Here is a 19,218-nt window from a genome sequence, read left to right as displayed (position 1 = left end):
AAACAGTCTCTAATTTAGTCTGCGCGTTTTGTATGGTAACTGTGTGCGGCAGGCAGGCTCTTACACTGGCAGGCGCTGGATACTAATGAATACCTTGAAGACGACGCTAAGTAAGCATGAGGTATTCACCAATGCTTCTTACGACATCTCTTACAGAAACTACGCAAAATATTGTCTTTTGATTCGTTACTACATCCATCAATCAAATCTATGCTGGCTATGCATTGGCCAGGCATTGACTGGCTTATCCAACAAAGGACCGGCGAGTTTGACTGACAGATGTATCACCCAGTGACGAGCTCCCTTTCTATTTATGTGTCCTAGTCAGCTTTTGATTGAAGGAGAGAGACCTGGGAGGGTTTATTTTGACCGGAACAGTCCACAGTACAGGGGAGATTGTCAAAATAATGATTATAATCGCTATTTCATTGAAAATGGACATGATTGATTACTCTTAACGCAAAGCGCTTATGCAAACAACGGAGGATTTTTAGTTTTTTCCCCTTATTTTTCGTTGTTTTGGATAAAAAGTGGGATGCATTTTGAAGAGTGGACTCTTACACAGACATGTATGCTGTTGTTTCGTGGATTCGTCCGATCTGATCTGAACGTCAGGAGATGAAAGATGAGTACCGCGTTCATTATGCTAATGTTTAAATAGCCACTGCTTTAGCATTTAATTTAACCCTTTCCTCTCTGGTGTATTTATTGCAAAAACGAGTTCAGAACATGAATCTTGAGTGTTTTAGCTTTCAAATGATGCATAGTTTGTGATAGTTGATTGAACAGCTTGTATAAAACAAAAGTAATTATAAGTAGAGACACGCCCACTTGCGTCAGACGCCCCGCCCACGAACCGGTGCGGATTAAGAAGTTAAAAGAACTTATCATTGAGTGCTCTTCCTTGCCTTTTTGATTTAGTTCCACACAGAGCGTCAAAAGATGCTTACATAGCTATTAAATGCCTATCAACACCACTACTATCTACGGTCATCTTGTATTGAAAACGCAATGCTTAACCCATCATTGTTTCAACTTGTCCCGTTTGCTTTCAGGTGCAGGTCAAGAGGTTTAACCGCAACCGACAGATCTTCTGCACCATCCTGACCAATCGCTGCTGCTCAGCCATGGGCCACGTGTTTGACGCAGATACAATTGTGTTTTACGACACAGACCTAAATCCAAGCATGGACATGCGCACGCAGGAGTGGTGTGACAAGATCGGCCGCTCCAAAGACATCCACATCTACAGGTCAGACTGATGGACAAATTGAATTTAAGTTGTTTGTCAGGTTTATATTTGTGAGCTTTTATACTGACGCTGTACTCTGTCAGGTTGGAGAGCGGGAACTCCATTGAGGAGAAGCTCTTGAAGAATGGCACTAAAGACCTTATTCGAGAGGTAGCTGCACAGGGCATGGACTACACTCTGGCTTTTTTAACACAGGTAAACACACTCATGCACTTTTACGGTCATGCGATTACTGTTATCTTTTAGAGAAAGGGACTCTTTCAAAACCTAGTCAGTTATGAGATTACATTTCAGTCAGGATTGTGACCTATATAGAAAGTACACAATGAGGCAGCTTACTAGGTTTGGGAACACAGCCTGATGCTTACAAGCCACATAATGCTCTCATTATAAATATGTTGCTGGCCTTTCACAGCGCACCATTCAGGATCTGTTTGAGGTAGAAGCCGGCTCTGGAGAGAAAGTGGAGGAGTTTGTGGTCCTTCACCAGGAGCCCTCCCCATCTGAATCCATCCCCCCTCATGTGGCCAGACCTTACATCCAGGCCCTGAATACCATCCGGCTGGGGACCCAATATGAAGATGAGGAGGAGAAGACGGAGGATGGCAAAAGTGATAAAGAGGAAGTGGGTGGACAAAAAGCGATTGATGTGGAGGAAGGGATGAGAGAGGAGACATCACAGTTAGAGGAGCTGGCGGCAGTAATGGAGCAGGTGAGGTTATAGAAAATTAGTGTTACTCGAACATTTCATTGGTCTTGTGTATGTTTTTATGCCTTTCATACAAAAACATTTGGTTTTGTGTTCATTCAAAATATTTGTATGTTGTTGAAAGAAGTATCTTATGCTGCATTTGTTTGATTATATTGAGGAGTATTATTACAATTTAAAATGTTATATTCCTGTGAAGTTAGCTTTAATTTCAGTAGCCATTACTCCAGTCCTCAGCATCACATGATTCTTTAGAAATCATTCTAATATACTGATTTGGTGCTCAAGATGTTGAAAACAACAAATGTTGAAAATGTGTGCAAACCATGATACTTTTTTTCCAATATTATTTGATAAAATTTGTATTAGAAATCTTCTATACAATTATAAATCCTTACTTTTACTTGCTGAAAGAAGTATTAATGAAAAAGAAATACAAAAACTTACTGACCCCAAACTTTTGAACAGTATATTTTTGACACATAAAATACATTGTGAAAAATTGTATGTGATGTATTTATTGAAGTTTGTGGTGTGTTGTCTAGCTGACACCTATTGAGAGATACGCACTACACTATCTGGAGTATCTGCACATCAGCGAGGATGAACAGGTTATAAGGGTATGTATCTGATTTAAGATGTGTGTAGATTAACTACATGCGTTATGCCCACCCTGTAAATACTTTCTGTCAATACAGATTGTTTAAGTGTCAATTGTTTGTGTGGGTTGCAGGAACGCATAGAGACTGCTAAGAAAGGCTGGGAGCTGCAGCAGCAACAGAAAGTGAAGGTGGAGAAAGAGGAACAAATTAACTTAGAAGATGAGGAGGATCTCTTCACCTACACCAGAGAGGATGCATACAACATGGTACAAATATATCCTAATGTGATTTTCTGTAGTAAGTTGTCATGTAGTGTAGATTTGATACCCTTTCCCTATCCTCTTTACAGGAGTATGTGTTTGACAATGAAGATGGACAGACGGAAATAATGCCGGTAAGTTGAAGACCACACACTCTTTAAGTGAGGGGGGGTAATACTTAATTACTAATTACCAAAATTTTAATACATATATGTAATATATTGGGGCTGTCACCATTAACGCGTTAAAGCATGCAATTAATTTAAATTTTCATGCGTTAAAATAATTGAGCAAAAATAAATTACAGAAGTACATAACGTAATTTTCGTCACACGATTATATGATCTTAGAAGTTAGGTGTTTATCACAATCACACTGAGCATCCACAGCACCTGTAATTCAGGAAGGAGGACATTTACAATCTAACTGTTTCATCTGATTCTGCTTCTGTTTGTGATCAGGCCATTTTAAGCTGTTAAAGGGTGACTTCCGTGATTAGCATATAGCTTTCTATCAGTAAAAACCCTTAGAGTATATTCAAATGATCGTGCTCCCCATCTCATATCCCCCTGAGACGAGAGATTTATGCATTTTATTTCTGGAAAAATTCCTCCGGTGACGCAAATATCGTCGATTTGCGTCATCGGTAAAATGTTTGGCCAGACGCTAAAGTTTACAGCCAGCAGAGGGAGCTATTTCCGCATGTTTTCAACTCACACATGGGGGATGGGGTCACACTCACAGCTCAGCTCGGCTCAGGCATTCATGGAAACGGTGCAGCCGGCGGAGCAAAGTGAGTATTTTATCCTCTCAAGTTAATTCCTATGAAAGTTAATCTTCCAAAGGCATGAACTGAAAATGTGCCAGACTGAACATGCGCTGAGAACTACTGCCGCGAGTGTGGACACGTTTACCTCAGCTCTCATCACAAGAGCTCATTCAGCTCATCACGATGTGTGTAATTTGACTGCTGCGTTTGTGCTGACACTTCCTCAGCGGCTAAATCACAATAAATTGAAAAGGCATGTTTGGTTTTTAATTGTAGTGTTTGTTCACTAACTGAACTTATTTTATGAAGATGAACGCAGTGGTGTGAAAGTGAATAAGTAGCGGTGACTTTGAGAGTGGACTCACAGTGTCAGGAATTGTAGTCTTTCATCCTCATGAGACAAATTCATTTTCTGTCTTTTCTCAAAGCACCAAATTCAAAAATAATTTCACATTTCTACTATATTAATGACCCAGTTTAAATACAGATTCATATTCCCAGCGTTGAAGTACCCCCTTAAACTTTAAACTTAATTTTACGATAAGTGTGTGATTAAAAATTTGACAGCCCTAATAAATTGGGAGGAAATGTGCTGCTTATTGTAAAAATAATGTTGCAATGCCAAAAAGGAAATATATTTCACTTGTTTTTGGTTTGAAATTCTTAAAGAGTGTTTCAATATTTTATCAGAAAGCATTAAAATAGTTTCTAACTCTCTCTTTTCTGTAGCTGTGGACTCCCCCAACTCCTCCGCAGGATGATAACGATATCTACATTGACTCTGTAATCTGTCTCATGTATGACACTGCGCCCATGCCCGATTCCAAACTGCCTCCAGTCTACGTCCGCAAAGAGCGCAAGAGGCACATGGACCAATCAGGTTTGACTGCTCAAGAGAGTCTGCCAATGTCTGAACTTACTGTGCTCAAACAGATGCTAAATTCTCTCTTTGTCTCTCTTCCCCCTCTCCTTTCAGCTCTGGGACGTAAGAAAAAGAAGGGCCACGGAGAATCAGTGATTCCTCCGAGATCTCTCTTTGATAAGGCTAGTCTGCTCAAAGTAAGGCGGGAAGGAAAAGATCAGAAGAAGAACTTTTCTCTAAAGCAGCAGGCTCCCTTTGCTAAACCGCTGCCCTCACTGCTCAAACCAGCCATGGAGGCCGGACAGGACAACCCTGAGTGGCTCATCAGTGAAGACTGGGCCTTGCTACAGGTACTAGATCCATCACGTTATCACATTATCACTGCATATGTATTATTACCACACAGTTGTATATTGGATGGATATGGTTAGGTTGTAATTCTTTCTTTCCACCTTTGTTCAAAGGCTGTAAAGCAGTTACTGGAACTTCCTCTGAACCTGACCATTGTGTCTCCTGCTCACACTCCTAACTGGGACCTGGTGAGCGATGTGGTCAACTCCTGCAGCAGGATTTACCGCTCGCCTAAGCAATGCCGGAACCGCTACGAGAACGTCATCATTCCAAGAGAGGAGGGCAAGGTGAGCGATTGTACCAGTGTCATCTGATTGTGGATTTCCTTATTTATTTTCTTTAACATTTTACTTTTGACATATTTGTCCTACAGCTAATATATGAAGCTAACCCAAAGAAGAACAAGACGAAGAGCATTTATAAGGTATGTGTAAAAATAAATACATAAAAAATAGTATGTATTATTGGCAGGTATTGGTTTGATAACGCTTCTTTTCTTGTTCAGTCCAAGAACAGTCGTCCTCTGCGCACGTGTCAGATCTACACACAGGACGACAACGCCACACAGATTCAGTTGTACAACAGCCGTTTTGAGCTAATGAAAATCATCGCTAGCAAGAGGAGCCCTCCCATAAAACCACTGTATGTGCAGGCAGTGTCCAACACAAACAGCATTAAAAGCAACTTGAATAATGCATTTAGATTGTCAGGATAAAAAAAAACAACTTTTAATTATAATATTTGAAGGTAATTTTGTTAAAGCAGAAATAGAAATTGCTTCATACTTTTGGTTGTTTTTGTTTCTAGACTGGGCATGAATCCGTTCCAGAAGAACCCCAAGCATGCCTCTGTGCTGGCAGAGAGGTATTGTCTCTTACATGTTACTGTGCTTGTACAAAATACATCCTTAAGTTATCAACTTCTAATATTGGCCATTTTGGACTGATACTGATCATTTATTGTGTACAGTGGGATAAGCTACGACAAGCCTCTGCCTCCTATCCAGGTTGCCTCTCAGAGAGCTGAGAGAATCGCAAAAGAGAAAAAGGTGAGATTTTGTTCAAGAACTGCTTAAAAACATAAAAAAATCTTACCGACCCCATTTTTCTTAACTGATGCTTGTTTTAAACCCTCCTCTCTTTTCCTCCGTAGGCACTAGCCGAACAGCAGCGGGCTCAGCAGTTAGCCCAGCAACAACAGCAGCAGACTACAGGAGCCGCCCAGCCTCAGGGATCTGCCACCCAGCCTCAAGCCCAGCCACAGGCAACTGCAGCAGGCGCACAGGCCGCCGGAGTGCCTCAGCCCAACCAGCCCGGAGCAGCAGCAGTCCCCAACACCGCTGTACTGGTTAGACACATATAACACTGCATGTTAAATGTCACACGGGATCTTGCATACAACTGTATTAAGCTGTTCATTAACATTACAAATACACGGTGAATGCATTGTATTCAGGATTCTTTGATGAATAGAAAGAACAGCATTAATATGATATACACAAATCCGCTGCAAACTTTATGGGCGCCGCCATCTTGCCTGCCGCCATTACTGCGTGCCTGCGAAGTGCGTGACGGTGTGACACTTGCCGGTGTCCTCTAATGACATTTCAATGAAAGCGGATCCTGCACATTAAATTAAATGTCTGGTGAAAGGGAACATTGGGTAGATGATGTCAGGCAGTGGCAAAAACTTACAGATAAAGGTAATTTATTGACAACAGGATGTATTAATGTATAAATGCGTCTGCCAAATGTAATGTAATTAAGACAGCAATAAAACTGAACACTGTCATTTTGAGCTGTGTTGCTAATAATAGGGCCCTGCTTTCCGTGATCACACAAACATGTTTTAAGAATGCTGCACTTAGAGCAGCGCGCAGTAATGCACGACGTGCTGTAAATGATAAAGGATCAAATAAACGTAAAGAAAACCACTTAAAGACAGAAAATAATTAAAACACGTGCCTGTTACAAAGGGACTTTGTCACAATTACACAAATTTAACTTTGTAGTTTTCTCTATTGTTACTGGCATTATGGTATGAGTCCACTGCCGGAAAACCTCACGACACCTGTGATTCATACCCAGCGGCTTTGATGGTAGGATGCAGTATCTGGCCAATCCATCCGGAACTCATGCCCTGTAGTTTAGGTTCTGACGCTCATCGCATGCCAGATGATTAATAAAATAATCTTATGCCTGTAGGAACATGTATTCTATTGCTACAACTGGTCGTGGCTATTTATTGCAGCTTGTGAACATATGCATGAGCACATCGGTAGGTCACGCTAGTTTACGTGCTGATTTAATAAAGCCATATTTTTTGTAACTGATCGTTTCATATTTGTCTAATTGAGATTAAGTCCCTTTGTAATGGACACGTATGTTTTAATTATTCTCTGTCTTTAAGTGGTTTTCTTTACGATCATCACAGCGCGCGTGCCGTGCATTACTGCTGCGCGCTGCTGTTTATTTATTTATTTATTTATTTTATTATTATTGAAAGTATCAAGTTTTACAAACAAATATCGTTGCATAAAATCAACTTCTTCGAAATAGGATACAGAAAAGTTATAGCCTGAGGGAGCAGCTCTTAATACAAACAGGGGAAAAAATAATAATAGTATGCATTCGTAACAAAAATTAAAATAATTTATAAGGGGGAAAAAAGGTAGGCTATTATAACATGACATCAGGGGAGAATCAGTCATTGTTAAGCTATTAACCTCATTTGAGAAGTCTTTTAGTGTACGCACTGCTCTAAGTCCTTAGCAGCAAGGCACGCAGCAATGGCGGTGATGCTTTACTTCTGTTTCTCGCCGGATTTGTGTATAGAAATATAACTGTAATATTATATATTAATTTCTTCAAGAAAAAAGGACTGGTCCCAAACTTTTTATATGTACGTTTACTGAGGTGTAATACGTTGATTCTTGTTTTGGTTTTGTTGACTCTCAAGACTGGAGCTATCAAGACCGCTGCAGTGGGCTCAAGCATCCAGCCAGGTATTATTACATTACACAACTTTTAGCTTGTTGCTACAGTTGTGAGTGCTGTTGACATGAGGGCCCATTCATGTATATTTCTGTTTAAACTTCAGCCACGGCTACAGTGAGTGGGAATGTGATTGTAAACACTGTGGCTGGAGTTCCTCCCGGTCAGTTCCAGGCGAACAAACGTCTGGCATCTCCGGTCATACCTGGAGCCCTGCCTGTGAGTTCTGACTACCCTCATACAGCACACATTTGGTTTATTTTTAATCTCAATTAATTCTTATTTTGTTGTGTAGGTTTTTCTAATTTGTACCACTTTTCCCTGTTTATTTGTTAAAAATGTGTTTACTCCCGTAGACTGCAGCAACGGCCACAGCTCAGGTGGTTCACACTCAGCAGAGAGCAGTGCCTGCTGCAGCTTCCCCAGCAGAGGTCGTTGCCATAGCGACGGGTCAGAGCGTTAGAGCCGTTACCCCAGTGACCGCTTCCGCTGTGGTGTCCACTAATCTGACTCCGGGTCAGTCCCAAACACGCACGCTGGTGGCTCCAGGTAGACCAAATGCCATCCTTAGAGAAGCCATGCGTGTTTTGGGTTCTCTGGTGGCGAATTGATTCAGAGAGTCACACTACCGCATTGTTTGTTTTTTAATATAACCATAATTAGCTGGACTGTCTACCATCATTGTGTTTTAAAACCATTTTTTCTGCTTCTCTAGCTCCAGGTATGCAGTTGTCTCAGGGTAAGCAACTCACACAAGCTCAATTCCAGCTCCTCCGACAGCAGCAGTTACAGCAGCAGCAGCAGCAACAGCAACCACAAGCTACATCTCCACAGATCAAAGCAGTAGGAAAGCCACAGCAGGTATACACATTCTTAGTATGGAAGGTGCTGTAACTCACTTGGTTTTGAGGTTTTACCATAGGAAGGGAAGTCTAGATGCAATTACAGAATTGCTTGGTATAACTAATCCCTTCATCCATGTTGTTTGTCAAGAATCAACCTTTGTGTTTTCAATTGTCCTTGATCATAATTACATTTAACAGATGCCTTCAACCGATATATTGGTAAATATTTTGTGTGAACTAGTCTTTATTTGAGAAAATATAGTTTCCAATGCATTCAGATTTACCAGATTACTGATTTCACCTTTTGGTTGTAGTGTTTACTTCCTTTTTAGTCATGTTTTTAACAATTTATTTGCTCCAGGAGTTGCTGAAGAAGCAGAAGCTGCAGATGTCCCAGCAACAGGTTGCGGCGGCGGTAGCTGCAGCTCAAGGTCAGCAGGCTGCATCTACTCAGCAAACGCAGCAGGTTCACGCCACACCCGCGGCTACGGCCAACCCTCAGATAGCTGCAGTCGCTGCACCCAGAGCGGGAGCTGTACTCACTGGAACCACTGTTACCAACTTACAAGTGGCCAGACTGGTAAGTATCACACACAGACAAACCCTTTAGCATAGGGTTTGCACAATCATTTTTTATATAATATAATGTATACAAATGTGTGTTTGTGTGTCTTTTCTTTCAGACACGTGTCCCTGCCCCAGGAACCATTCAAGCTCAGCCGGGTCAAACCGCCCAGGTGACTCTGACCAAACCACCTCCGGTAGTCTCAGTTCCTGCTGTGGTCTCCTCTGCCGGAGTCACGACACTTCCTGTCACTGTGGCTGGCATTAGCGTCGCAATCGGACAGACTCAGAAAACAGGTACAGGCTTGCTCTGAAACAAGTGGAGAATGACATTATTTACTAAAGGTTGCGCTTTGGCGTGTAGCACTGTTTTTATTGTTAACCAAAACTATTAAAAGTTTTCTGTAATTGAAATAGAAAACATACAATAAAATATAAATATTAGATAGGTAAATTTGGAGAGAAAAAAACATAGGTGTTATACCTGGTCACACCTGTTTTTACTGATCGGATAGCTATCTGATTTGTTAAAACGTATATTTATAATTACATTTGGCCGCTTAAAGGTGTCTGCAAAACGAATATAAATCCGATCTTCCCGCGCTGTATGTAAATTTAAGAATTTATGTCAATGAAAACAACAGAGCTGCATTTTATTTATCATCAGCTAATCTCAAGATCAAAGACCGCAATAGGAGAGAGAGCAGCATCAGCACTGGTAAGATAATTTAGTCTTACTACTTGAAATGAAGAATGTTTAGCATATATGGCGCCTTTCAGTTTCATTTGCGGCAGTTTGTGCGTCGACTTGCTGAGAAGATACTCAGCTAATCATCTGCGGCGATGCGTGTTGTAGTTGCGCTGTCATATCTGGCTTTAATATTTAAAATAGCCTATAACACGCTATTACACATACATTTTTTTTTAACATTATGGGAGTAAAATTTGGGAGTACTATTTACATATGTGGCTTTAACAACCAGATGCATTTACACTTGCCATGTTTTATCTGGAATGCGTCTCAGACCACCTCTTGAAGTGGTTTAAGTGGTCATTTAAATCCATTTCAAAAGATTTATGGAGCATTTGCACCTGGTCTTTTCACAGTCGGATAATTGTCATATCAGAGAAAACACATGAAGTGACCAGGTGTAAACAGGCCCTTAGAAAATTAGAAATGTTACCTTGGCTGCTAACTGAAAGTGAAAGTGCAAGTACTAAAATGACTAAAACTCAAATCCATATAATTTGAAGCTAAATATTTCATTATTTAAAAAATTGCAATAGATAAAACAAAATGACTAAAACTTGAAAAATGAAAATATAAAAAAGCTCAATCAAAATAATAAATGCCATAAAAGTATACTGTTGACTAGATCAGACATGGCTTCAAAAAAAAAATATTCTATACCAAATAGTCCATATATTTGGTCCCAAAAGTGAACCCTAGAATTATTTGGTACATTAGATGCATTGCATGTGCAGCGAACATCTGATAATCTGAGTTTATTTGAAGCCAAAATTATTGTGAACTACCCTAAACGAATCATGTATCGCCCAGAGGCTTACTGAAACTATAGTGAGCGGCACAGCTTGCATCTTTTTGACCATGCAAGCTCGACTCTTCCAGTGAATTTCCATGCATGCTTTCTTTTCTCTCCTGTCAATAACAACCTTTTAGTCTCTTGTAGACTAACACGTGTGTTTGTGCAGGCGGTCAGGTGGTGACCCACCCGTTCCAGATGCAGCAAGTTCAGCATCTGTTGCAAAGGCAAAAGCAGCAGGCCAATGCGCAAGCTGCTGTCCAGAAGGCAGCACAGCCACAGCAAACACAGGCTGCTGTGCAGCAAAAGGTACCAATCAGCCAATGTGATTTTTTTTTTTTGTATTATTAGGCTTTGTCTTTATAAACGTTCCTTCAACCCCCCTCCCTCTTTACTCCTCTGTTTAGCTTGGCACTCAGCAGGCTGCTCAAACCACAGCCCAACAGCAGCAGAAAGTGACATACGCCACCACCACTCAACTGCAGCCTGGCATTAAGACTCAGTTTTTCACCACCTCAATCGCACAGCAGAAACCTGCTACAGCACAGCAGATACAGGTAAGAAGTTACGCTTTTACAACAACCACCTTTACAGCACCCGCACAAGAGCAAAGCCTGACGTGTGATGACTTGTGATGTAAATGTTAGGCCCTGTTTACACCTAGTATTAAGATGCATTTTGGTTGTTAGGATCACAATTAGATGAGGGAGACACATTCCCGTTTACACCTGGTATTTGAATAGATCTCCTTTGTCCACTTTAAACTAGGGGTGTCCCCGACTAAAGGATTTACACATTTGAATCAGAATTTCATCTATGTGTGTGTAAACCATAGACCGGAAAAAAATAAACATTATAAACGGGTTGGGAAGGGCAGGACACTAGTCAGCAGGAGGCTAAGACTATTTTTATTTTATTTTACACACGGCACACAGCCACCACTTTTAATAAAGTGATCTAAAACTAGGCTAGGCTACACTACACATTCGTAAATTAACCGTTCTCTCATAACATTTAAAAGCCGCGATCGAAACACAGAACATCACACAAATATATAAAAGAACATTTTGATAGATAAACCTTAAAAAAATACCTGCCTAGAGAGGAAAAGAACACTTTAAGTGCGTTTATATGTACGTTCTTAAGCCGACTGTGCCTAAAGGGGGTCGCACACCGGACTGAAGCTCAGCACCGTGTCTCAGGTAGCTCACACCAGGCAGACATTATGTACGCGCAAGCTCAATTTTGAATCGACTTCTGACAGAAGAGCTGCACGATGAGTGTATCTTGTAGCACAGGGTGAAATCAGTATGTACATTCACGATTTGAGGGAAATATACATTTAATCGCAGCAGACAGGCATTGAATACCACCGTCGGTGTATATGTGTTCGAATTTTAAAGGCTTAAACACAGTCTTTTGTGGCTGTTTGAATGCGTTTTCAGCTACCTCTGGAAATGGCTTAAAGTGGACAAGATTAAAAAACTTTTGCGCCTATATTCAGCATCATCCACTTGATTTGATCGACAAAAATGCATCTTATTACCATGTGTAGACAGGGTCTTACATTGTGATGTAGTGCTTTGTGAATGTGGTATTAGTGCCCAGCTTTGCAGTGATTTTTCCATTCTGCTTGTAGGTTGCTAAGCTTCCTCAAATAGTTCAGCAGCAGATAGTATCGTCACCACAACAGGTAAGTGTTTCAGTGTTTGGTGCGCTTTCTGTTTGATGGAGCGCAAATTCATTTGATGTGGTTTTAATGTGAAGTCAAGTGACCTTGTCTTTACATGGTATTTGTTCCTGATTTTCATTCTGAACTGTTTCTCTCATGTTATTCTATACAAAAATGCTTGTCTTTGTATTAATTAATCTTGTTCCACCTCTGAAATTACTTTCTTTTTTGACTGATTGATACTGTTTTTGTCTATTATATATGTAATATATACTACTGTTCAAAAGTTTGTTTTAAAGAAATGAATACATTTATTAACTAGTATTATTAACTGTTCAAAAGTGACAGTAAAGACATTTCAAATAAACTATTATGACACCTGAATCGATTTTGTGTCTGTGCGTGTATAGATTCAGGCTCAGCCTCAGACGGTGGCCCTTGCACAGGCGGCACCCACTGCGGGTTCGGCACAGGCCCAGGTGCAGGTCATCCCCGCAGGCAATGCCACAGCCACGCAGGTGGTGCAACAGAAGCTGCTCCAGCAGCAGGCTGTTACGGCAGCAGCAGCCACCTCCCCTCAAATCCAGACCCCACCACCACACAGCCCCGCCCAGCAGCAGAGTGGCACGGCAGCCCCCGCTTCTGACACTCCAGCTCAGCTGGCCGCTTCCACCCCCCAGCCCCAGCAGGGCAAAGGAAACACCCGTACTGGGGCCGCCATGCGCTCCAAAACCCCTGCCAAACCCAGCGGTGGCAGCTAGAGAGTCAAAGGGAAAAAAAAGCACCTGGGCACAACATAGGTCTCTGAATTCTTCTTCCGTTTGTTTTGGGAAAACTGACCTTTGTAATACAGGAACTGACCATTGACTGTCTGGATGGAGCAATTTACAATTTGAAGTAACACTCATAAGGTAACCACGTCTTCATTGGTTAACATAACTCTGCCAACAGCCCTCACTTTACGGCCAATCTGGGTTTTTTTGCTGTTTGTTTTTAATGGCTTATTAACTGAGGCTCCTCCCTCAGGAGTAAAGCTTGACTTTACGACAGTACGACGGCTTGTTTTCATACTGAAACTCTTTACCGAGCCGTCAAATACTCTTGTTCTTTTTCTACCATGTTACATGCTCTGTTTATACAGTGTTTAACATGTCATCACATCATTAAGGTCATGGATCAAGTGCGTTTGGATCGACTTCACGTCAACACTTCATTAGGCGCGCCAAGAACTCTTTTGGCAGATCGTCTCAACATTATTCATAATGTTCAATCAGTCGAATTATATGCGTGTCTCCCCCGATATTTTTTTCAATAGGTGTGGTTTTGTCCCTTTGTGTCCGTAAATATCCCTTTGAAGCATTTAATGATGATGATAATCAAGATTAGCGAGGCTCTGCAAACCAAACTCTTCCTTTTGGGATGTAGAAATGGCCAACTACCATTAGTTTGATGTATGTGACCCATTCCAATGCACCCTCCCTATAGAAGAATTGAATATATTAGCTTGCATCATGAAAAGTCCCCAAAAACAAATTCTTGTCACTATAGAAACAAGTTCAGCTGCATGGATGGATACCACCTGAAAATTGTCTAGTGTCGTGTACATGACGTGTGTGAAATGTTTGTGAGAATGTAATTTAACAACAAATTGGTAGAAAAAAATATCCTGCACTGTAGCCGTTTCATGGTAGGGGCAGCTGTGGAAAGTATCGCCCTCCCAACTTCGATTTGGAAAAAATGTCATTACTGAAAACACATCTGTGAAATATTTCCGTTTTTCTTGTGCATAGTTATGAACAATGTCACCATTAGTCAGTTGAGTCAGAGCTCAGCTTGGCTGTTAGTGTGTTTACCTTGGCCTGCTATCAGTAATGAAAATACTTAAATCAAGACTTTCCCTCTATGTATCAAAATCATATAATGACAGGTCATAAATGCATCTTTTTGTATTGATGTTGGGTCTGGAACACATGTAAATAACTAAGAAATGGAGGGAGGGGGACAACGGCATTTGTATTTGTAAAGTAGTTGTGTTTTCATTGAATTTTTTTTTTTTCAGCCTACTTGTATAAAATGTTATGTTTTTACACATGTCTGGCTTATGATGTGTCTATTTGTCTGGATGTGTGTTTGTTACCTAGATTCAGTAAGCTGTCCTGGGTGGGTTTCAGATTACATTCAGTCAGCAGTTCCTCTTGGAGTCCGTAGATATGCATTCCTCTACATCTCTGTGTGGACTTGCTGAGTGCAGTATATGTGTCAGCACACTGACCAACAGGGATTTCAGCAAGATAATGCATTGCATCTTGCCTACACAATACAAAGAGATTTTATTCCAGCAGCAGTGGTTCTACAGGTGTTTACCCTCATCTTTAGCTGTATATATCGATTGTAGCCACAGTAGGCATTTACAAAAGAACCACAACTTCTCCTGTTCAAAAAGCTTACGAAAGCTGTTCAAATGAATTAATGAAGGAATGTTTTGTACTAGCAGGTCAAGTTTACACAAGCCTCGATTTGACCAGTGTTTATTTCTTATATGGCGCATAGGGGGCGCTCTTTCGTTTTCTTTCTTTTTTTTTGTGATCAAGAAGCCATGGCTGGTCTATTGCAGGTTGAAGCCAAGTTGTGATGTTTGTAAAAGCATTATTATTACTTTTGCTTATAATTGGTCAATTTTGAGTTCATGTTTGCCCAAATCTCTGACTACATTCTTATTTTTTATGGAATATTGTTTATATATATATATATATATATATATATATATATATATATATATATATATATATATATATATATATATATATATATATATATAATGTTAGGCAGCAAGTGAACATTTTTTTCAGAAAGCTGATATGTTAGAAGCAGAAAAAATTGGTAAGTGTAAGGATTTGAGACAAGGGCCAAATTGTTTTGGCAAGACGGCTAAGCATTGTTGCAGACTATGTACATGTACACTTTCTGGCCTCTTTCAGCAGGATAATGGGATCTGCCACAAAGCAAAAATGTTCAGGAATGGTTTGAGAAAAACTAGTTTGAGGTGTTTACTTGGCCTCCAAATTCCCCAAATTTTAATTCATTCGAGCATCTGTGGGATGTGCTCAACAGACAAGTCTGATCCATGGAGGCCACACCTCACAAAGGATCTGCTGTTAACATCTTGGTGCCAGATACCACAGTACACCTTCAGGGGTCTCGTGGAGTTCATGCCTCAACAGGTCAGGGCTGTTTGGCAGCAAAAGTGGGACCAACACAATATTAGGTCATAATGTTATGCCTAATTGGTGTGTGTATATTTTTTAATTTTATTCAAATGTAATGATTTATTGTTCAATGTTCAATCAAAATAACTAACCATTCCTCTTACAGTAGCTTCTCTGATGATGTGTTTACTGGTGTGAGGGCGGGACAACCTGTCACTCACGTGAGATCACAGCAATTGAATGCGACAGTGTCTGCCCACTTCAGCAGCATTTGTTCCGTTAGTATTTTTCCATTTAATTTTCCCATAGGATTTTTTTAAAAGTATTTGTTACAATGTTTTAAGTCATGAGCCCAGCCAAAAAGCTATGAGGTAGATTATAACATTACAAACTTGGATTGAAAGCAAAAAAAGATTTGAAAATCAGTACAAGGGTACAAGACTATACTGGCTTTAGTAATAGAAATGCAGTATTGTTGTTTTAACTTAATTAAAAGGGAAAAAATATATAATGAAATTATTAAAATGTTCATATAAAATAGAGTTTAAGTGTAGTGCAAAATCTGCATATTCAAATATTTAAAGCTACATTGTGTGATATTTTCCCCCATCTAGCGGTGTAAAGGTATATGACCATCCAGTGAATAATAGTTTCTGTTCCTCTCAATTCTGATTTCGTTTTAACTCCTACGGTGGCCGATTTAGTCCAAGATTAACATGGTAATCCCCCTCTTCACATTCGACACGGTGCCATCGAGTGTTAAAAACGCAAAAGGCGAAGCATGAATATATGGGTATGTCCCTCTTTGGCTAATGTACTTTCAAGATGGAGGGGCAACGTGGCGACCAGCATTCGAACCCCTCACCCGTATGTATTTTCAATGGCATATTATAAACTTTCGAGAATTTTTTATTACTTGAAATAAGTAAATATACATTAATGAGCACATATATTTTTTAAAGAACTAAGTGTTTTAGCTAAGAATAAACTAAAAAAAGTTACACAGTGTAGCTTTAAGTATTTTGTGAACATAGAGAGAACGACTATATTATGTAATTTGCAGTGTTTCATGGGCGAAGCTAATGTGAAATTTTGGCACATTTTGCTTGTTTCAACCAAAGACTTTAGATATACAAAGAGAAGTGTAATGCACAATATGTCGAAATATATCCCTCCTTCTAAAATAAAAAGAGCCAACCGCCATTTGGTAATTGGTACTGCAACTCCCTTTAGAAGCACCATCGGCTGCATTCGAAATCGAATACTCTCTCGAGTTGTTACTTATTTTGAAGGATTAATTACTTCACAAAAACTATGTTTTATATATATGATTGTGTAAAATCTGCCAGTCATAAATCCTCTCCTGTGGCCTCATGGGATTTGATGTTTCCCTATTCAAAGAGATAGGAGCTGTACTTGCATCTTTTATAGCTAGACCTTTAGACTGATGGCAGAAGGTCTGGACTCCCCAGCAGCAATAATAATCAGCTGCAGAACCATACATCACAGCAGTCTGAGGACATTGGTGCCAGGCCAGCAGTCTCACACTAGTGTTGGAGTGAAGCTTATAGCATCCTGATGAGTGGGTTTAGTGGTTTGCATTCGTTAATGTTGTAAGGCTTATAGTTAAGGGTAGGGTTTGTGGTTGAGGTGGGATGGGATGGGATGGGTGGGAAATGCCATAGTAAGCGCCCTAGCTTCAGATCAAACACTGTTGGCCCGGCTTACTAGACCCAGCAATGTTATTTCGCCTGGCAACTCAGTCTGGAAACTTGTACATTAGTTTCTATTGCTTCTGCTACACTTTTGCAGGAACCAATCACAGACTGGCTTATCCACCTGTATGCTATTGGCGGGTTTAACACGATTACAGATATGCTGCGTCCCAATTCGCCAAACTTATACTACGTCCTAAAAGTATGTCTACTCTTTTTGTGAAGAAAAAGTACATACTTTTGAGTATGTAGCAAAAGAGTATGCAAGCTTTGGGACACAATTATTCGTCATCTTTAACGGACTCGCTTAAACTGTCGCTTTGTTACGTGTATCCCATCACCGTTTAAACTGCCGTCAATCATCGTCACAGTTAAAATCCTCCACATTCACTTTTTATTTTTCTAGGTGAAATATAATGTGGACAATACTGAATAAATATCTTTTAGTCAGGTTAAAGAGTTCTAATCAAATCCTTGTCCAACTCGCAATGGCTTGTGGGCAATACCAGCCGTTAGAGTGCACATCGATCCACACTTCGAATTCTGACTGGAAATGATAAAGCATCCAGCAATCTTTGGAATACTCTTTTCAACATACTATGATTTGGGACATACTAATTCTATTTTCGAATACTAGTATGGATAGTATGCGAATTGGGACGCAGCGATAGAGAAACGATGGGTCATTGCCCGTTGATAACGCATCTTGTGGTCTGATTGGTTGAAGGACTATCCAACTGCATATAGAGTTATTCGAATAATAGCAGTTGATCAAGCCTCTTGTGCAGTAGAAAATACAGAGCAGACTCCCCAGACCAGGGGTGTCCAAACACTTTCCTGGGGGGCCACTGTCCTGCAGAGTTTAGCTAAAGCTTGCCTCAACACACCTGCTGGAAGTTTATAATATGCCTAAGACCTTGATTAGCTGGTACAGGGGTGTTAATTAGGGTTGGAGATAAACTCTGCAGGACAGTGGCCCTCCAGGAGCAGGATTGGACACCCCTGCCCCAGACCAATGTTCAATTTTAAATTGAGCTTGGTCTGGTGATAGCCAGACAACCGGCCCACCCAATCTCATGCCAATTCATGCCTGTTTTACAAGGTGTATTCCGAATACGTACGTGCATTCGTATTCGTAAAACTTCACTTGTACAAAGTTTTACACATTATGCCAAATTGTAAATTTGCCATATTTTTATGAATTGCTCAACTTGTATGAATTTTTAAAAAAATGAACTACCCCTAACCCCACCACTAAACCTATCCATCACTGGGGTTTAGACAAATCTTATGAATTTGAACGAGTGAGGTCACCACATAAAATTTGAATGAATTGGTCATGATAACTCATGAGGACATGGAGCACTGTAATTGGTTTAAAAGTCCAATCCGAATGAAAATGCTCCATATAAACACCTCAATCGGAATAAAAATGTCCAAACCGAATGAAATTGTAATTGGTTTGAGAGGGGTGGGATAAACCTTTTTATGAACTGAACAAACAAAAAATGTTGCCATGTAAACGACCTGACCCGATTACTTTTCAGTGTAGGTCCTTATATGACGTGATACACATGGAATTTTGGCAAGATGGCAACGTCCAGCTCGCCCCTACTTTAAGCTTCAGGACGGCTTATCGGAATCCTATGGGTGACGTCACGGACACTACGTCCATATTTTTTTATAGTCTCAAAACAGCAAACTAAAAACTGAGAAACGTAAGTGAAATCTTTGGCAATGCATTCACAATCCACGATTTGCGAAAACGAATCTTTGAAAAACATTAACAAAGACTGAAGCATACTGGAGTCAATTTTTTTAATTTTCAATGTGTTCTTCTTTTGTAATGGCATATTTTTGATAGTTTCTGAAAA

General features: G+C 40.2%; 1 protein-coding gene across 6 annotated transcripts in view; it reads left to right on the top strand.

Moving 5' to 3' along the window:
• Positions 1 to 14,514, top strand: part of ep400 (E1A binding protein p400) — a 39,289-nt gene extending 24,775 nt beyond the window's left edge. For 3 of the 6 annotated variants that reach the window (XM_067413420.1, XM_067413421.1, XM_067413418.1), the window contains exons 31-54: positions 1,056 to 1,252; positions 1,336 to 1,447; positions 1,668 to 1,964; positions 2,507 to 2,581; positions 2,695 to 2,829; positions 2,913 to 2,957; positions 4,322 to 4,472; positions 4,569 to 4,804; positions 4,919 to 5,092; positions 5,179 to 5,229; positions 5,311 to 5,447; positions 5,613 to 5,669; positions 5,775 to 5,853; positions 5,958 to 6,152; positions 7,764 to 7,809; positions 7,905 to 8,017; positions 8,155 to 8,347; positions 8,514 to 8,659; positions 9,005 to 9,223; positions 9,327 to 9,504; positions 10,921 to 11,060; positions 11,159 to 11,308; positions 12,391 to 12,444; positions 12,834 to 14,514. In XM_067413420.1, the coding sequence (XP_067269521.1) occupies positions 1,056 to 1,252; positions 1,336 to 1,447; positions 1,668 to 1,964; positions 2,507 to 2,581; positions 2,695 to 2,829; positions 2,913 to 2,957; positions 4,322 to 4,472; positions 4,569 to 4,804; positions 4,919 to 5,092; positions 5,179 to 5,229; positions 5,311 to 5,447; positions 5,613 to 5,669; positions 5,775 to 5,853; positions 5,958 to 6,152; positions 7,764 to 7,809; positions 7,905 to 8,017; positions 8,155 to 8,347; positions 8,514 to 8,659; positions 9,005 to 9,223; positions 9,327 to 9,504; positions 10,921 to 11,060; positions 11,159 to 11,308; positions 12,391 to 12,444; positions 12,834 to 13,184 (3,531 nt within the window). In that variant the 3' untranslated portion in view covers positions 13,185 to 14,514. Of the gene's footprint in view, positions 1 to 1,055; positions 1,253 to 1,335; positions 1,448 to 1,667; positions 1,965 to 2,506; positions 2,582 to 2,694; positions 2,830 to 2,912; positions 2,958 to 4,321; positions 4,473 to 4,568; positions 4,805 to 4,918; positions 5,093 to 5,178; positions 5,230 to 5,310; positions 5,448 to 5,612; positions 5,670 to 5,774; positions 5,854 to 5,957; positions 6,153 to 7,754; positions 7,810 to 7,904; positions 8,018 to 8,154; positions 8,348 to 8,513; positions 8,660 to 9,004; positions 9,224 to 9,326; positions 9,505 to 9,874; positions 9,926 to 10,920; positions 11,061 to 11,158; positions 11,309 to 12,390; positions 12,445 to 12,833 lie in introns of all 6 variants that reach the window. The other 3 variants (XM_067413417.1, XM_067413416.1, XM_067413415.1) reach the window with 3 other exon arrangements.
• The last annotated feature ends 4,704 nt before the right edge of the window (positions 14,515 to 19,218 follow it).

This window comes from Pseudorasbora parva, chromosome 13 (assembly GCF_024679245.1).
Source record: "Pseudorasbora parva isolate DD20220531a chromosome 13, ASM2467924v1, whole genome shotgun sequence".
In the NCBI taxonomy this organism is placed as follows: domain Eukaryota; kingdom Metazoa; phylum Chordata; class Actinopteri; order Cypriniformes; family Gobionidae; genus Pseudorasbora; species Pseudorasbora parva.
The sequence above is the reverse complement of the archived record's forward strand: the minus strand, read 5'-3'. Positions and strand labels throughout refer to the sequence as shown.